The following is a 19,369-nucleotide window of genomic DNA, read 5'->3' as shown; positions in this document are numbered from 1 at the left end:
AAAACTTGCCCCTCCTGAAAAAGTCAAAATTAACAGAAAAATGCACCTACAAAGAATTATAAAGAAGCACTTCAATGACCTTAGAGTAACTTGCATTTGATTTCAGACAAGTACTTGGGATTTTTAGCTGCAGACATTCAATGAAAATCAATGGAAGCTCAAACAGTTCAAACTCCACACATATCACAGAGTTCGTGACAACAATCAGTGGTCCAAAAAGCAGCAAGGGTCTATTAGCAAGCTAATATAGCCCCCATGAAATTGAGGGCCACGACAATATTTCCACTTAAGCACATGGTTCTTCTGAAGCCAGGATGGGCCTGGCCTTCTGCCCTTCCTCATTTGTTTTGGCTTTGCTCTGTTCTGTCTGCCTAGACCATGCAGAACGTCCTGGCGGTATCAGGAGCAGATGAAGGTAGCAATGAGGAATGAAGAACTGCAGGATTAATGACAGTCCACAATGAAATCTCACCCGACTTCTGGGTACCAGCCATACCCCCAAGCTGGAAAGCAGCCGAGCTCACCACATATGGCATTCCACCACTTCCTCCTGGACCCCAGTAGTGTGTTTAGCAGGAAAGCCTGTATCTTTCTGGGACATCTTGAGCCAGGATAATGGATTCTGAAACAGATGCAGCTTCCCAAAGACTGAGGAGAGGCAGGAAGATGTCTTAAAAGCCTTTAGGTTGGGACCACAGACAAACAACTTTTGAAAACCAGTGTGGAAACCTTTGATAGGTTCCTACCACTTGGCAATACTACAATGTATGTTTGACCTAAGGCAGGTCCCTTGGGCTCCACACTTTGTTTCCCCCATGGAAAAGAAGACGACACCTTTCATTAGTTTGCTTAGCCTGTAAGCAATTTCTAGTGGAGCCTGCCCTTTGCTATGTGCATGTTCAGTGTTCTCCCAGGGCCTGCTTTTGATCCTATGCACCTGTTATATAAATTAAGAAATCATGTTTCTTCCCTTACATCACTCAAACAAGGCTTCCTTCACAGCACACTGAACAGATTATCCTTCCCTTCTTGCTTGTGCTATTCCATTCAAAACCACCAGCATTACTGAAGGTTTAGAGCTCCCCATTCAAGCTGTCCAGAGCAGCCCACCGTGCCACGGAGCTGTCTGAGGCTAGCTCTACACACTGTCAGGCAGCACTGGCTACACTCAATCCACGCTTGGAAAAGCCAGAGGCAGGCAGTGAGAAAGGAAGTTGGGCTGGGGGTGGCAGCCACCAGAGACACAGCAGCAGCCAAACTGACACAAGCCAGCCCTATTCAGTCCTTGCTGCTCAGCTAATGTTTTGGCACCTGTGATAGTAGCTCTAGAATAGACTTTCCAAACCTAAGCCAACAGCCCTGCCAGCAAATGACATAGCCACTTTTCATCCCAGCTGGGGTTTATTGTTATCAGAGAAGGCCACAGAGCACAGCAAGTCTGTCACCAGCAACGGGGAAGCTCCCAGTGAGCTTTAGATCAGAACCAGGTACAGCCAAACCACATCTGCTTTTAGAGGAGGGTGAATGTTTGTATTTCCTGACATACCCAGAGCAAACCAGGTTAGGAAGAGTAAATTTGATTACTGCAGCTTGAAACTGAAAATGCAGTGCTTTAGCCAAATACAACTTTGGGCTGTTGTGAATAGTAACAGATATATTTTTCCCAAAGTTAACTAAAATTAAGAGACTAAAGCCAAGCCTTCTCTGAGCAGAAATTTGAAAGCCTTTCTCCGAGAGCAATGGTTCCAATTTCTTTTGTTAAAAGCCCTACTCTGTTTTGGGAAGGCAGTGGCTTTTCTACATATTCTTTGTTTTCTTGCCCTCGGACTCATTACACCTCTCCTTTTAACTGCCCATGTAAAAAGAGAAGATAACTGTCCTGCACTTCTGAAAAAGCGCATCTTCTTGTGATTTGCAAGGAGGGAATATTTTGACCTCCGTCAAAGGGCAACCATATAAGACCCTGTGTGCTGTTCCCCAAGTATTACTTAGTAAGCCCCTGTTCCTTCTAAAATCATCACTCCAGCTTTCCAGTTCCCATTTTTTTGTGTTTCCTTATGGAAGAACAACGAGGTGGGAACACAGGACATAAGGGTTTGATATCTGATTAATAGGGATGGAGCACTTCTTGCTATGAGGAATGGCTGAGAGAATTGGGATTGTTCAGCCTGGAGAAGATAAGGATTTTGGATGACTTCCAGTACCTGAAGGGAGCCTGCAAGAAAGATGGTGACAAACTATTTACAAGGGCCTGGAATGACAGGACAAGGGGGAATGCCCTCAAACTGACAGAGAGTAGGTTAAGATTGGACACTACGAATAAATTCTTTACTGTGAGGGTGGTGAGGCCCTGGCACAGGTTGCCCAGAGAAGCTGTGAATGCCCCATCCCTGAAAGTGTTCAAGGCCAGGCTAGGCAGCGCTTGGAGCAACCTGGTCTAGTGGGTGGCATCCCTATCCATGGAAGGGGGTTGGAACCAGATGATCTTTCAAGGTCCCTTCCAACCAGAACCATTCTATGATTTCATCCTCTGAGAGGCTCCCAGGACAAGCCATGTAGAGCACAATCACCCAGCATTCTGCAGACAGACACAGTGCTTTGGAGTGGCAAGATGCACGTGCTGACCTGGAAGCAGGAGAGAATTATCTGAATTGAGGCACAGCATCACACTAGGTATGGCTGCACTGCTGGCAGCATAGCACAGGATTACAGCTATCTGCAGCATGCTGGAGGCAAGACCAAATCCACATGGAGACACAACCTTACACAACCCTGATCTCTTGGAGCCTTGTTTCTTCAGCCACAAAGCAATTTCCTATATCAGTAACAATGCAACATCGCTCAAGAATGAACACCCCAAAACAGTGAAGCACTGAAAAATAGAGGGTTAAGGGTCAGATCTAGTCTTAACCTGGATAACTGGAGATCCTCAGGCTTGCTTTCAAAATCATCCCATTTCTGTTTGCAAGACTTAAAACTTTAGTCATCTTCCTCTGTTTACAGTAGCCTAATTTCCATCTTCTGGCCTATACACCAGCAAGACAGGGAACTACTGCCAGCAAAATCTAAGGTGGATACTTAAGTTAGGAGCATATGCCCCACCTAAACCTCATGTCTCCACGTATCTCCACGTTGCCTTGCTGCAACACTGCAGTTTTCCCATTGGCAGCCTTGCAACTCAACTGCTGTTGAAAGTTTGGTCACTTGAAAACTGCTTTTTCTGCACACTCCCCTCCACCGTTACATGGCAAATCTGCAACTTAGTTATTTTGCTTTACTGTCCAAAGAATTTGATATCCCCACACAGTTTGCTCCTTCTTCACAATACTGAAACTTATAAAGGAGGATGAAACATTCTTGGGGCTCAAACACCAAATCAAATCATGATGCTTAATGAGTCGCCACATCTGGAATTCACATTGTTCATTCCAGGTGCGCATGTCCCAAATCAAGGCTAGACTCACACGCAAAAAGCTTATTGCTCTGTCTGTCCCTAGTGCAAATGCACAGAGCGCTGTTTCAGAGCAGAACAAACCAGAGCAGTTGTCACATACCAGTGTTCCTGCAAAGAGGAATGTCCTGAGAACAGGATAAGAAGCAAAAGGCCTGTACTTTGGCAGGGAATAATTAAATTTTGTATTAGGAAAAAACCCAAGCAGTAAGGTAATTAAGCACTGGAACAAATAGCCTAAAAAGGCTGTGATCTTCTATCCCTGATTTAAACACAGTTTATTCTGGTCTGCAAGTAGCAAGACTGGACCAAATGATCACTTCAGGTCTATGTCAGCACTATTTTCTATTATTCTAATCTTTCAGCAGCTCTCAGCAGTGTACTTTTCCTAATTACATCCAGTTTTCAACAGATTACTCTCCCTTTATTCACATTTCCTAGTACAAACACCCAAGGCAAGCTGTTCCTGGACAGCAGCTCCTTTGGCACTAAGTTGCTGTACCTTTTGTGAGGATTTGGCCCTTAAGATCTCTCAAGAGTACAGCCTTAATTTCAAAGCACGGATCTTGCTCATTTTACTCCATATTTACCAAGAACAAAGGGAAGACTATGCAAATGCCCTACTACTTAGACCTGAACAAAGTGGAAGCAAACATGTAGATGTGAATGGGAGACATAATAGTAGGGGAAAAAAGCAGTCCTTTTCAAAAGTAAAATGACTTTGTCAGGGTCCCTTTGCACTATGTGCATGGATGATTTGTGACAAAACAAAAAAGTGCTAGCCTAGTACGTCACCCATGTCAGAGATTAGAAGACTTCAAAACCCTCAGTAGTTCAAGCATTTTCTGGAACTTGAAAGGCTTTCTTAGGAAATGCTTAGCTTCCTTATGGTTTTTACATGACTTTGATGTGCACCTAAGAGTGAGAAACCTTAATCTGAAGGTTTTCTATGGAAAACACCCATATTGTACAATAAATCACAAAATCTTGTCACCTCGATTAATGTGAGTCAAAGGTTTGCAAAAACTTTTTGCCATAAGTTAAAGATTCGGAGTCATTATTTTGATATTCAAATAAGAACCTGGAATTTCCAAGCACTTAATTACTTTCAAAAGCTTCTCCAATAATAGCACTGGAGTAATATTTCTAATCATTGACAAAGTATGGTGTGCAAGGCAGTTATGCAAATGTCACCTTTCATGCCCATTCTCTCCTTAAAGTGGAGATTTAAAGTTAAGGGACCTGTGAAAACGCCATCAATTCCTGGTGTGTTACAAAACCTCTTCTCTGAGTGCAAACATGGATGTATAAACATCAGCTTGGTTTTCCCCCCTCACTATCCACCCTTAACCCCCAGTAGCATTAATGGGAATTATGCATGCATAACGAGCACAGAATAGTCCCCTTATGAATAGGGGCCTTGTTGGAACAATGAATACATTTAACCACTAACATCTAGGGATGTGCCCAACTACCCAATTTAACCAGCTGCCAAACAAAGCTACCCTGACCTATCTGATATCCTCAGGTTCCAACATAGCTCTCTGAAATTTGTTTCCCATTTGTTTTTAAAGGACATGGCAGTGACAGTGGAGTGCATAGCAGAGTAGGGGCTCTTTGTGAAAACAAGCTCCTTGGAGAAGGATATCCCTCCAGAATAGCTGTCACAACAACCATGTGATGGAAGAACTCTGCAAAGGGAAAGACCATGACCCCAGGAAGCAAGCAGAATTGTCAGAAGACCAAAAAATCTATATATACATATTTCAAATGCATATATATGCTGGCCATCAGTATTAACAGAAACTCAGTAAGAACAGAGAAAGGCAGAATATGGCACAGAATCATATAAAGTAGGCTAAAAAATAAATTCCAAAAGAAAAGAGTAGAAAGACAACTTCTAGGGGAATAATTTTATATCCTCTACAACTCTGAAATTCCTGTGCAATTGCCTGGCTACAGTTGTTCTTTATTCCTATATTTTAGCTATCAAAATGCAAAAGAGAACCTGAGGATACATATCAATGATACTTCCCTGAGATTTTTCAGTCCACAAAATAAATCTAACAGTATTGCCTGTTATATTTAAAATTCTTCCATTGTCTTAAATTCCTTCTGTATTCTTCCAGCTAGTGCCTTGAAATTTCATAAGTAAAAACTTCAGACATTAATCATGCATGTATGAATACACTAGGAAGGTAATTAATAACCATCCTTTAAAACTGATGTACTGAAAAGAGTAAAATGGACTGAAAAGAGTAAAATGGACAGATTTATTCTCATGGAAGTACACGCACAGTGCGTATCCATAATACGAGGCAAGGTGGTGGTTGCTCCATCATAAATCATTTGTGTAGTAGTGCTGAGCTCCTCATAGCTGTACGAGGCACAGAGCCCCAAGGCTTGTATCAAGCACGATACAATTCATCTGGCAAGGCTGCCAGGACAAGCCTTTGGCATGGCTGCAGCACCTTGTAGAGGTGAAACCACCTTCAATCCACGGGGGTCCTTTGGGTGTCACCCTGCTGAGCTGCACTGCTTTACCCGCCATCAGATGCCACTAAACTACAGGACTCACTATGGAATTGGCAAAGTCTTCTCACTTGCTTGACTTTCATCTGACATCCTAAAATAGGGAGATAAATATTGTCATTACATTCTTCTATAGAGGGTGGTCCTAAGGACCAGCCTTGATAAAGCAGTTCAGACACAAAGGGCTCAGTGCACGTGTCAGCATTGCTACAAAAAATATTTAGCTCTTGTAAGGGACAAAACACAGCCATAAAAAAGTATTCTGGACACCTGTTACCTTTCTAATGGACGGAACAGCTCGGCACACAGTCCTACTACCTTTGCTCCACACACAACACAGGTCAGTTCCCTTTCCAGACCAGCACACTTTGGATCTACAGACCACCCTGGGTCATGAAGGACACAGAAAGAGGGAAAAACCTTCTTCTCCTAAGTCTGTGCTACGTAATCCTGTGGACCCAGTTCTTAGCTTGAGGCTCAGGTTAATTCTGTGGATCCAATCTGAAGAAGATACAAGTATTTTATGTTTTTCCATCAAATAATATACTGCCTTAAAATATTACATCTTCTCTGTAGAATGCAGAAAAAGGCTTGCCTCCCCATACAATTTTATCTTTAATATAAATCATTAAATATTAGTGAGGTGCCTTATTTCATCCACTGATGTTACTCAGTAGTTACTTTAATGTGGACAAAACATTAGAGATATCAGCATGAGTTTATCATATCAAATACTGATACCTAATTCAAATCAACCAATTGATACACTAAGTATAAATGTTGTTGCAGGCCTGGCTGCTGTTTGCAAATTGATTCTGATCCATCAAAATTCTTATTTTCCCCTAAAAGCAGTAGCTGTGCTCTAAACTCCTAAGTGATGAGTATGTATTTGAAGTATTATTAAACATATGGCTTTTTATCATGTCATTTTATGCTTTCATAGAAGAGAGATTCAATTACAAAGACTTTACAATACTTGGAACTCTAGCTCTAGTTTTATATCATTTAAAAGCAAAACCCTTTCACTGCCCAGGGTGCATTTTGCACATATTTTTGCTTTTTACAGATCCTCAGGTTATGCCAATTTTCATGATTAATCCTTACAAAAGCTTTTACTTATTTTGACGTATTTACTTTATTGATTTATACAGCCATTATCATGCCTGCAACATACTGGGGTGGGGGGCATTATTTTTATATTAATTTCTGATTAACAATTCGACAGCAAAACTTCCGTGGCACATAACATGCTATAGAGGCAGCTCTTGAGAGCCACCAGTATTTTAAGGATGGGTCATTTCTGACTAAGCTTGTTCTCCATCCTGAGATCCAGTTCAACACCAGAATCACCAGGCCTCAAGCTAACTATTAAAAAAAAAAAATCACCATACAGTCTTTTCAGCAGAGATTTTTGAAAGAATAAGTTGACCATACGAGTTGTAGGAATACTTGGCTCTTTCCCGTGACTCAGTTTGACAACAAGACTGTGCGCTGGGGGAGAGCAGGTTCTCTGCTGACTCTTGGATTCCTTCCCAAGACATTTACAGGAAAGGCTGATCTGAGTAACTAAGCCAGTCATCTTCTCACCTGGACCAAATGTTCATGTAAGTCACCGAGGACAATGCTTTTTGGGGCTCATAGATATGAAAACTGCAGGTTTCCACCTGGAAGTGGAACAGCAATTCCATCTTTATGAGGCACTAAATAAGTTTAAACAGATTTTTTTGCCTATAGATGACTCCCAGGAGGCATTACCGAGTGGGCAGCTAGTCCTGCGTCAAACAGAAATTTAAGACACAGCAAAAGAAGGGAAAAAAAAGATATCACTGCTGGCAGAAGTCTTGCCTGCATCCACAGCCATCACCAGCCTTAGGTTAACACTTCTGTCTGAGCCTGAAGAACGCTAAAAAATCCTGAAAAGATTAATGAAGCAAGGAACCTTTCTCCAGAGGTTGCAGGCTGCAAAAGCATAGCTTTTCTTCTACTCAGAACACCTATCACAGCAAGTACAGAATACACACCCCTGACTGCTCAGAGGTTGGATGAGAGAAGTGAAGGAAGGACAGCTTTCAGGTTCAGAAACCAAGGTGACTTCTAGCCTTTTTCCTCACATAAAGAATTAAGTGAAAGTCAGCCTGAAGAAATAAGATGGGACTCACTGATGTTTTTTCTGGCTGCAGTCTACGACCCTTTAATAGCAGCTTTTCAGCAATGAAAGAGCTCACACTAACACACCATGATACAGCCTGTAGACAGGGAAACTGAGGCACAACTGGCCTTGGCTATGCAGAGAGTGACAAAGATGGGAATAGAATCCATCTTACACTGGACCAGTCCATCCCTCCAACAGGTAGTCTGTGCTGTAAACCAACAAGAAGCCTGTGTGTTCATAAATAAATAAATACTAAGTAACGCCAAGGACATTTCAAACTTGTATTACACTCAAGATTGCCTAAAAGAAACAGAAACCTCATAGAAACAAGATTATTTTTTGTGCCTTTTTTAAAAATCTTAAGCACCCTACGCAGTTTCTAAGCATTAACACACCTGTGCTCACCCAGCAATCTTTGCTCCCAGATGCACCTTTCATCCACCCTACTGAAGGTAGTCCCACACAGCCACATACGGTAGGTGAACAGGACACACAAGTATGAACTGCAGTTCACACAACAGGATTTTAGCATCTCACTCTGATGGGGCAAAGACCTCCCAGAGCCAATAAAGCCAGTACATGTCACATCTGGCGCACACCAGACTCAGCAGTGGCTTTTGACAGAATGCTGCTGGGAGCAAAATGCGTTTCATTACCGCACCTTTAGCAGGGGACCTACAGAGTTCTCATCAACAAGATAGAAATAAAAAGCTGAGTGTTAAGAGAAAAACAACAAAATAACGTGTGGCATGCTCCTTTCTCAACATAGATGGGGAGCTTTGCCACAGGCTGAGATGAAATGAGATCCAGTCTAACACATGTACCACATGCATCAAGGAGCTTCTGGTAGGAATCTTGGACTTTCCTGTCACTACGCAGAAAGTAAAACAGTTTTAATGTATAAATTGTTAATGCATGTCCAGCTCTGCCACGGGATGTTCAGCACACACATGTGGTAATGAACACTCCTGCTGATTTAAGGTGCAGGATGACAGAGGATAATAAAGCAGCTTTTAACAGGACAAAATCTCCCCTTCAGAAGTGCATCCCTGCACACAACCTGGGAATCTGTGCTCTTTGTAAAGCAGCAGAGCAGCAAGATAAAGCTAATCATCCCTTTGGTAGTTCTCCACAAGATGATTATTTAGAAGGTAAAGAGTTCCTAGAATTCTTTCGCAAGTGACAAATATTTTCTCTGCTTCCCAGAAATCAGCCCAATTCTTCTCTCTTATCATACATTTACAGACTTGGGTTTTTTTGCATGCTCATACACTAGTCAATCAGTCAGAGAGAGAACTGAGCATATATAAATGGGTAGGATGTTCTCGTGGTCACACGGTTACCAAAGGAATCACAAGAGGACTTTTATTCTGGTTCTGCTCCAATTCACTGCCTGAATGCAGACAAGTCACAGACTCCAGTTGGGTTCATTCAGTTTTCCTCCTGAGAACTTGGAAAGCAGTGCCAGGCAGGCACCACCGTGCTCCATGCCACAGAGCAGCCTCTGAATAACCGGAACTTCACAGGGAGCCCATGCCAGCGTGCAGGGAATGCTGTAACACAACCCAGGGCTCACAGGGCATCGCTGAGGCGGCCCCGTGTCTGGGAGCGATACCACACGTAGCAGCACACATCAAGTCTGAGGTATCCAGACTCCCTGGAACCAAAGGCTTAGGCCCTTGGCAGGATTAACACAGCCGTTCACCCTTGGAGACAGCATAGAATTCTCTCTCATCAAACTGCTAACCAAGGAGCTCCTACAAAAACATCCCGGCTCAGTCTGTGATAATCAAAGTACAAGTCCAGAAACACATTACCTCATTTTCCAGTCTGGGGGAAGACACAAAAAAATCCTTTCCTGTGGATCACAGCCAAGGCAGTAGTAGCCTTACCTGACCAACCTGTCTGTTATTACTTGCAGCAAATTACCCTTGAAGCATTCCTGTTGTTCCAGAAAAGTGGGGTACCAGACAAGAGCACTGACTCCTCTAGTACAGGAGGAAGTGTTAGAGACAGACCAAGAAGATCTGCTGCTCAAAAATACCTGCTTGGGCCTCTTATCCATCCCATGTCCAAACACTTCTTCCTTAACCCTGCCCTCAATAACAGACTAGAATCCAAAGCACAAAAATCTCATGTCTTTGGGGGGAAACTGTGGAAGAGAAATTTAAAAAAAGACTCCTGGACACCTCTAAGGTGGTGACAATTTCCAGAAAGGTTGCTGCAAGAGTCACATTGCACCTCAAAAAGAAAAGCGCTTTTTCCTCAGGAGTCTTCTTCCTTCCCTTGCCACTACATTTTATACAAGAGGCTGGGAGCTCCTGCCCAAAGCCACATCTCACTGTACATACTGCTGACACCCCTCTCCCATCCACTCAGCAATCCCAGAGACCTGCTGCAGACCAGGCGAACACAGGGAAGCAGCTTCCAGTCCACCAGTCCCCATAAGGCTTGTATCCAGGATCCATTATCATATCCTAGATCCATCAGCATGCATCTTCAGCACCGCGACCACAACTAATACACCACAAGAGGGTATAGGCTACAAACTCTCCCAAGTATCTAGAGTTAATTTTATTACAGATGAAATGGGCACCACCCATAAGAGACGAGAGAAAACATACACCTGACAGTCTGTATGCTGATCCCTCTCCCAGCACTGAGTTGGGCCTCTCTCCTCAACTGAGCCGCCAGTTCTCCCAAAGGTTATAAGAACTCAGTAATCATTAAGACTTAAACCTCTGTCAGATTTGTTGTATTAGCCTGTAAATAGTACCTTGAGATTAGTCAAGGGTTTTCAACGCTCCTGTGATTGAAAATATCTCATAAAAAATCAGGACTGCAAAAGTTTCACTCTTTAGAGAAAATAATTCAAAACCAACATGCAGGCACTGAGGACTGAGGAGCACCCCAGTGCACTGAAGGTCTGGCCTGAGTGGGAACATGCTGCTCTCCAGTGTCACCCCCACCTGCCCATCACTCTTTCCCTCTTCTGCTTTAACTGACATTTGAGGTCTTCAGTGGACACACTTCAACATTTGTGTATTGCTAAAATTCATAATAAAACGAGCCTCAGTGTGAGAGAGAAACGTGTGAAGGGTAGGTTGTATTAAGATATATTCACTAGTAATAGCTTCCAGATGAAAACACTGGAAAACACTTCAGTATCTCGTTAAAAGAGAGCACAGGACACATAACTGCCTGGCAAGCTATCATCATTAAAGCACAAAAGCTTTGGTGGAGCTGAGTAATACTCAAGAAACAGGGAAGATCAATATGCACCACTTTTCTGCAGCTCTGCTCCACTCCTCTTCAAAAGAAACCTTTATGAGCTAAAATTTAAAAGCACATTACCCTCTCTCATGCAGATTATTTTCAAAGAGCTTGTTATTCAACAGGAAAGTTCAATACGACACAAGAAAACAATGAAAGAACCCTCCACAGCAAGGGAGTTAGAACTAGGTGATCTCCGAGGTCCCTTCCATCCCAAATCATTCCAGGATTCTCTGAAGTATCACTGCATCTACACCTTGACCTTCTGCAAATGCAGAATTTTCTCAAAGTTTCATCTATAGCAGCAGAGTTTCACAGAAAATGTAAAAGAATCAATTTAAAGTTTGAGGAACTTTTTCCAGAAAGAGCTCAGGAGAGAGGGTTAAGCTTTCATCGAAATGGATGAAAAGCCTCATTTTTCCTCTTTTTTAGCTCTCCAAGACAAACGTGACCTCATGCCTCTATCAGCACAGAACAGTAGCACCGAGTTTCAAAATGCCATTCCTGCAGATCTCTTCTTGCCACAAAATGACAAATGATTCCTTACCCAAGGATAACTCTACACCTATGTGTCATCTCAGCTACTTCATGCAAAGTGAAGATCACCAGCACTATGCAGTCATTCACAGCCCTAAGAGATCAGCCCAATGGCCTATCAAATTTAATCTCCAGGACAGAAACCCATGCCAGAAAACATATCCAAAACTCATCTAAGATAAGAAGTCTTTTCAACAAACTCTGCAGGCTTTGAATTGAACTGCTCAAACAAACAAACACACACACACCAAAAAGAAAAAAAAAAAAAAAAGGCAACAACCCAAACTGAAACTTATACTGTCACACATCTGTTGGCATAAGGCAGCTAGAGACTGTGTCATGAGATTGATAGTTTCTGCTTTCTTATTCCGATTCCTGTAAACATTTTCTTCAAACAGACTCACTGAGAATCGTTTAGGTTGGAAAACACGTAAAAGTGAGCGATGCAACTCCATTATCTAGACAGATATTGTCATTCACGAATTTAATCACGTTTTTATACTATAAAGCAATTTATCCCCTTGCCATGAATTTTACAGAGTAGTTGTAGAGTATGCAAAAAAAAATACTCTGTTCTTATTATCTGTGTGTTACTTTCCCCTTTCAGTGCTGCCAGGCTTTGTTCAGGAGCTGTGAAAAGGCAAAAGGGAACACCGCTCCGCTCATCAACTTTCCAAAGTGCTGCAGACTTGCGGCTTAACTAAGCAAAACCAAAGTTCTTTTGGCTGTGTCCTTCCAAGGTGTCACTCCTGCCTCTCTTTATGACAGCGCTCCCGAATTCATCTGCAGGATAACTCTTCCAAATTAGAATTTAGAGAGTATTCACCACCCGCTCGAGGACCCCACATCTGAGCAGTAAAACAAGCCTTCCCTAAAGACTCGGCTACCGATTTGCGTTCCACGACAGAGATCCTTCCCGCGAAGAATCCTCTGCGGCAGGTACTCAGCAAAGGGACCGCACAGGTCTGAAACACGCGGGTAAGACAGACCGCGCTTACGGTGGAGACCGACAAGCAGCACCTCCACAGTGTAAAACGGCAGGAGTCATCCCGGTCTGCTCTTCCTACAAAATCTTTTAGTTGTTTTAGCAAGCAACGTTCCAAACGCGCTCCGCTCCCCGCGCCGGCAGCAAAGCCGGGCTGGATGGAGGCACCGGGGGCGCACCGGCCGCTGGCAGCGGCAGAGCCCCGAGCCCCCCGCATCCCCTCCGCTCGCGGAGCAGCCCCCCGCAGGTGTGTCGGTACTGACCGGCCGTGGGCACGTCGGGGACCAGCTTGAGGGCCCGATCTGCCGCAGCTGGAACGCCGTCCGCACTTCGTGGCAGCTGGGGACCTGCCCGCCGGCCGCCCGCCGCACAGCCCCGCCGCCGCAGCAGCCACAGCCCTAGGACGGCGCCGGCGGCCATCTCGCAGCCCGGCAACACGGCCGCGGGCCGGGTCCCGGCCGGTCCCGGCGGCGGCGCGCTGCCCTGCCCGCCGCCCGCGCTCCTCCTCGGCGGGAGCGGCGCCGCCGCCCGCCCTCTCCTCCCCTCCCGCTCCCCTCCCCTCCCCTCCCCGCAGGGTCCGAGGGGCGCCACCGCCCCCCGATCGCGGCTGGAGAGGAGGGAGAGAGGGGAGAGAGCCCTGGCACAGCTCCCGTGACACGCCTCGGGGGAAGCTGCTGCCCGGCCCCGCGGGACAACCGACACGGAAGTTCTCCAAGAGCAGCGGTGCGGTCCCTGCGGGCCACGCAGACCAAGGGAGCGAACCGAGGTCAGTGGAAAGAGTCCCGAAAGAAGGAAGATCAGCACCAAGGGAGAGGCGCGCTCGCAGCCTGTGGTCGTTGGTAACAACAGGTACAGAAGCAGTCAGAGCAGTAGGTATAAACCTCCTGAGCGCTGCAGGGTGCACGGTTTGCTTCCATTCCGAAATTCCTAGCAGATGACATGGAAGGGTCTTCTCTAGACAAGTGTTAACTCCAGCCAGCAGTCCCAGCAAAGACTTTACACCAGGATGCATATCTCTCTATACCATCTGCGGATATAAATTGTTCATTTGGACAAAAGCCAGGGGCAGATCTATCCTATATGGTCTGGGGGACATAGCCCCCTCCTGGGGATGACACCACCTTGAGAGCAGCCACTGTCACCATCAGAGAGCTGGTCTGCGATCTTTTCACCGCCCTAAGCAAGCTTCGGTATCAGCTGCTCTACCACATGTTTGAGAACAGAACTACCCTCAACGCCCATGAATATCTTCCATTTCACACAAACACTCCAGAGAAGCCAAACCCAAGCGGTCTCCCACAAAGAGCCTCATTTGCACAGTACCTTTCAGGCATATGGAGCACGTTAGGAGCTACAAGAATGACTATTGTTTGAAGCCATTATGTGCGATTTCTTTAAGGTTACTTGCAACCTTCAAGATGCTTCTAATGTGCTTCTGGAACAACGGGGGAGCCCACCTGCAGCTAATTTAACCATTATACATTCCCATAGGTAGTAATGAGAGGCTGAGCTCAGTGCTGAAGTTGCCCAAGTTGTATTTTAATAGCTGGAAGTGCAAATCCTTTAAACGATTTGTTTGTATTTTATCAAGACAATAAGAGATAACTCTCAGTTTTTTGAAGAAGAAGCAATTTGATTCAGAACATTTAACTTGTAGACTAAAAAAACCCAAACTGGAAGAACAAACCAGCCCAGGACACCACAGGACAAGACAGCACACCCAAAGGGCTGATGGCCATGGACATCAATACAGGTTAACTTTGCTGTCAGCTTAATATGGGTTATACAGCCACCAAGCTTTAAGTTACATACACACGTATACAGGATCAAATCGAGGGGGCAACAGGTAGATTAAAGAGAGATGTGTGAATAATCAGCATCGGTGAAAGAACAATTAGCATCATAAGGCACAGTACCCTGGCTGACAAACTATTGTCCAGCATGTGGGTTTATGTACACAAGGAAGATAAATAAGTTGCCCCCAGTAGCATTTTGCATAACCTTGGGCCCAGTCCTAAAAGACTTTAATTCAGACAATCCTCCGATTGACTTCAGTGGGAGCTCTGCCAAAAAAGAAATGGCAGGGTGATTGATCTGATGAATAATTTACTTGAAAAATAACAGCATTATTTGGCGTATAGGTTATTCTATTAATATCATCAAATGAGTCCCGTGCAAGGGCTCGAGGCATTTAATTCAGTGGGATTCTTGCCATTGTTTTCAGTGGGTGGCAAGTTCAAATCTCAAATGGCTAATTATTTTCTAGCATGATTTATTTTAATGCCTCATCTTTACATGATGGGTGTTCTTTTCCTCACCTGGCTTTTTAAGTCATGTGACAATTATTTTACTTTTTAATTGGTCCTCAGATCATTAGTAGAGGACAGTCCATTATGTTACCATCTTCAGCTCCCCTCCTCTCCTCAAAATCCAGCCAAGGAACCTGAGTTATCCACATGCCCAAATTCAGTAAAAACCATGTCAGTGAATTGTAACACCCATACATTTAATACTGGTTACTTCAATACATAATATTTATATTTCTTGTTGTTTTGTGATAACTATAGAAGCATTAAATAAAGGTGACACGTTACATTTTTTTGGGCTGGAGTTTAATTTTTTTCCCTTCTGCAAAAAAATGTTGACCTTCCACACACTGTTCAGGTGTATGTTTTTGTCACTGATTACATCCATAGCAAGGAGATAGTCATTACCACCATCAGCAGCCCCAGGTGTTCACATGCACACTCACAACCCACAGGTAACCACTGGCCTCCCTGCATCTCTGGGCTGACACTGAACCATCACACCTCTCTCCTGGCACTGCTTTGGTGACAAATATAACCTTCTGGCACCCATGAGTGTGCAAGATTGCTACTGAAACCCACCCAGTGTAAAGTGACAGGCACTGCAGGTGTTTCTCCCTATGAAGTGATGATGAAACCAAAGTGTCACATTTGGACGTGACTGACTTCCCAAAGGACTGAGAACACACACCACAGGCATAATAGAGTGGACTCCAATTAATTTAGGCCTTATTTCTCCAAAACACATGCTCCACATACAGCAGGGCAGTCAGACTGACTTTATGGAGGTAGTCAGGTGCTTCATGGCAAACACATGCCCAAGTGCTCTGCTGGAAGAGGGCTGCAGATAACAGAAGAGCTATTCAGCTAATTATTGTACGTGACATTCTATCACACTTGAGCAATTTGATTGGAACAATCTCACTTTGTCAACAGGTGTCTTGTATTATAACATGCGTATTTATTAATTGTACATCACTGAGAACTGTATCAGTACTTCTTACAATGTATAGCAATATAAATCTGCTCAAACAATCTGCTCGGTCTTAATCCTGCTAAAGTGACCACAATACTCAGCATGAGCTTTGGGCATATAAGAAAAACTAGGATCAGGCCTAGAAACAGGGTTTTGTGTTCCTGATACCTCAGCCATTCCCTTGTTGAATATAGCCAGAGCTTTGCCAGTGATTTAAATGGAAGCTGGACTAATTCCCTTATGTTTAAGATAAGCTCATCTCCAACGCTGGATTTTCCACCAGTGAGACGTAATGGGCTGTGTATGTCTCAGCCAGGCCAGGAAAGCCAGTAATCTAGTCTTTAAAACCTTATTTTATCTTTAGAGGTCTGATTTTCTAAGGTTCACGTTTTACTGAAGCACCTGAGGAACTCAAACAGGTTCCTTAATTTTACTTCTGTCCACTAAGTCACTGGAATGAGCCCAAAACACATGCTGGTTTTCATTTAAAAAACAACTTAATCAGCTTCAAAAGAAATGCAAAATCCTCTCTCTGTAATTAAGACAAGTTTCTTTTTTCAGGTTTTTATAATTTTCGGTTTTTTCTTCTTTTAAGAAAGTTAAACCTATTTTCTAAAGACTACTATATTTCAAGTCAGAGCAAACTTTAAAGCTGAGTATGAAATTTTAAATATAGATCTTAAATAGTAAAAAAAATCATGCATGAAATATTCATAAATATGCCGAGACTAAAAAGCACTGCTTGAAAATAATTTCTGGTAATTTTACTCAATTTCCTCATCATGTTAAGTGATGAGCACTAGGAAACTAAAATAAAAATTACTAGTAGAAACCTATAATTCTCTTTTTTGTTTAGAGATTCCTTTTTGTTCTCTTCTCATACACTCCAAGTACTGAGCAGAAGGAGAACGAGCATTCTGCCATATCATGAACTGTTTCCTGCATTACATGTACTCCACATGGAAAAAATATGTGCAGACCTTTTTGGTGATCAGAATGCAGTATTCCTCTGCTGGCTCATTGTTTCATGGATATTTTTCACTTTACCAAATGTACAGTTTACAAGTGCCTGTCATATTTTTTCTGAAAGAAAAAAAAAAATCATGCCTAAAAAGCACAGCTGTTAACTCTACCATAAAACTCATTTTTAAAAACATCATTAGGCCACCAACCAGCCGAAAATCTGTGAAAGAAATACAATTGATATGACAATACAGCAAGTCAGGACAGCCACTAGTTAAGAGAAAACATTCTACAGACAATGCTGAACAGAATTCTACTTTTTCATAATTTTCTAGTGTTTCGTTTTAAGTGTGAGAGCAATTATTTTGGTTCAGGCCAAAAATCCTTCAGCCCAATGACTTGTCTCCCATGGCAGACATCAGATCCACCATGCTTATTTAGAAATTGCACCATGTGCAGCATATCAGCGTTCTCCCTCTCCAGATCTCAGCTCCAAGTCCCACCCTGCTACCCAGAGACTGCTGTGCATGTTCTCTGACAGAGCTGAGAACATCAGTCTAATTCCCAGAGGAGCAGCTTTTTTCTTGGTCATAAAAAATATAGCCCTGAGAAATTAGTATCTTGGTGAAGATGTAACAGAGGAAAAGGCACAGATTTTAATGACTCAATAAAACAGCACCTCCCAGGGCTGGTAACTGCCATGATCCAAGACGAACACGCTGTGGAGGTGACTGCATGATAACAGTTTTCCCATCTCAGTAGCACCAGCTCTTTCTGTTTGAATTCTTCCTCAAGCGTCCTGGTCACCAAGCAGCTGAGAAGATGAATATACTCTTTGCCCTTACCTGCATGGCTCAGCATACAAATTAATTTAAACTGGGACAAGCAAGTAGGCTCTGAACTTACTCATGTGAAAAGCTGCCACACACAGCACAAGGGAAATCAAGGAGATTACTCAAGGAGCAAAGGTTGCATAATGTAAGCAGAAGAATCTAGCTCTAGTTTCACATACTTCAAAACACCAATAATGGAAATAAGTTTCATATAAAAGAAGCCAGTAACTTACTGAGCATCTTTCAGAAGCTGCTCCCCCCAACAACAGGAGAGCCATACCACAGCAAACACCAAGCTGGTCCCACAAACACCAGCATCAAACTCACAGTGCTAAGGATTATAATACACTGCTAAAAGAACATATATAGGAAGTAATTTTTTGCTCTCCAGAATGGTCCAGCTGGATGGACACACAGGGCAGAGGGATGCGTGGACTCAGGCTGGGGCACACATGCCCCACTGAGCAGCTGTAATGCAGAGCACCCACCCCCTTACCTCCCACAAAATGTGTGTACCTGGGGCTTCCACAGTGACAGACATATGTCACATTTAAAGTGCCAGATTTAACCTTAAAATACACATCAAAACCTGCCTTTAATTTCTGATAATCTGACAAGAACTCCTGGCTGTTTCCTCCCTGGCTGGTAAAAGTCACAAGATGTTCAGTGGACATTGTTAATGAATTCAAAACAGCTTCTAGAAATTCAATCTTTTCTTTGAAAACAGTGCCCTTATTCAAAGGCTTATGGTATGGAACAAGATCATCTTCCAAAAGTACAGTTCATAAAAAATTAAAAAGATCACATAATATTTATAATAGAAGTGTTAATAACATCATTATAATACTTGTAATAGCTTTTTCTTGCAGAACATAATGCCCCAACTGTCATTTGTCTAGTTAGGCACTCAAAAGATGATTTTTAACTATGTGTCAGAATTTGAAGTTAATTAAAACTAATTGCCCACTGTACTGTAAGCAATGCCACTGCATTTCCAAATAGCTCTGTTTCCATGGGATGATTTACTTAACACTGATGTCTCTCACTGACTGAATTCTGTTTGCCTTAATTGTGTTGTTCAAGTTGTTTATCTTTTCTTTCTGCCCTGCAACTTTACATGAAAGGTCATCAGTAGCAAAGTTCATCATAAGATTGACACTTTATCAATGTGGCAGAAAGCATCCTAGAATATCAACTAGTTTATCAAAATGAATGAACTCCTCTGGCATCTCATATTACTGTTCCCACCAGCCACCACTTTCTGTCCTCAGATTACTTGTTTATGTGCTCAGTTTTGTAGCAAAACTTTATAGCTCAGCACCATTGCTCTGGTACAACAGTATTTGATATCTTTACCGTAT

General features: G+C 43.2%; 1 protein-coding gene across 1 annotated transcript in view; it reads right to left on the bottom strand.

The window, feature by feature from the left end:
* LOC103763444 (glypican-5) overlaps positions 1–13,350 on the bottom strand; it is a 360,042-nt gene extending 346,692 nt beyond the window's left edge. The window contains 3 exon segments of the mRNA XM_018083108.2: positions 13,194–13,223; positions 13,226–13,292; positions 13,294–13,350. Of these exon segments, the coding sequence (XP_017938597.2) occupies positions 13,194–13,223; positions 13,226–13,292; positions 13,294–13,350 (154 nt within the window).
* Between the last annotated feature and the right edge of the window lie 6,019 nt (positions 13,351–19,369).

Source organism: Manacus vitellinus, unplaced genomic scaffold, assembly GCF_001715985.3.
Source record: "Manacus vitellinus isolate BGI_N305 unplaced genomic scaffold, ASM171598v3 scaffold_60_pilon, whole genome shotgun sequence".
Lineage (NCBI taxonomy): Eukaryota > Metazoa > Chordata > Aves > Passeriformes > Pipridae > Manacus > Manacus vitellinus.
The sequence above is the reverse complement of the archived record's forward strand: the minus strand, read 5'-3'. Positions and strand labels throughout refer to the sequence as shown.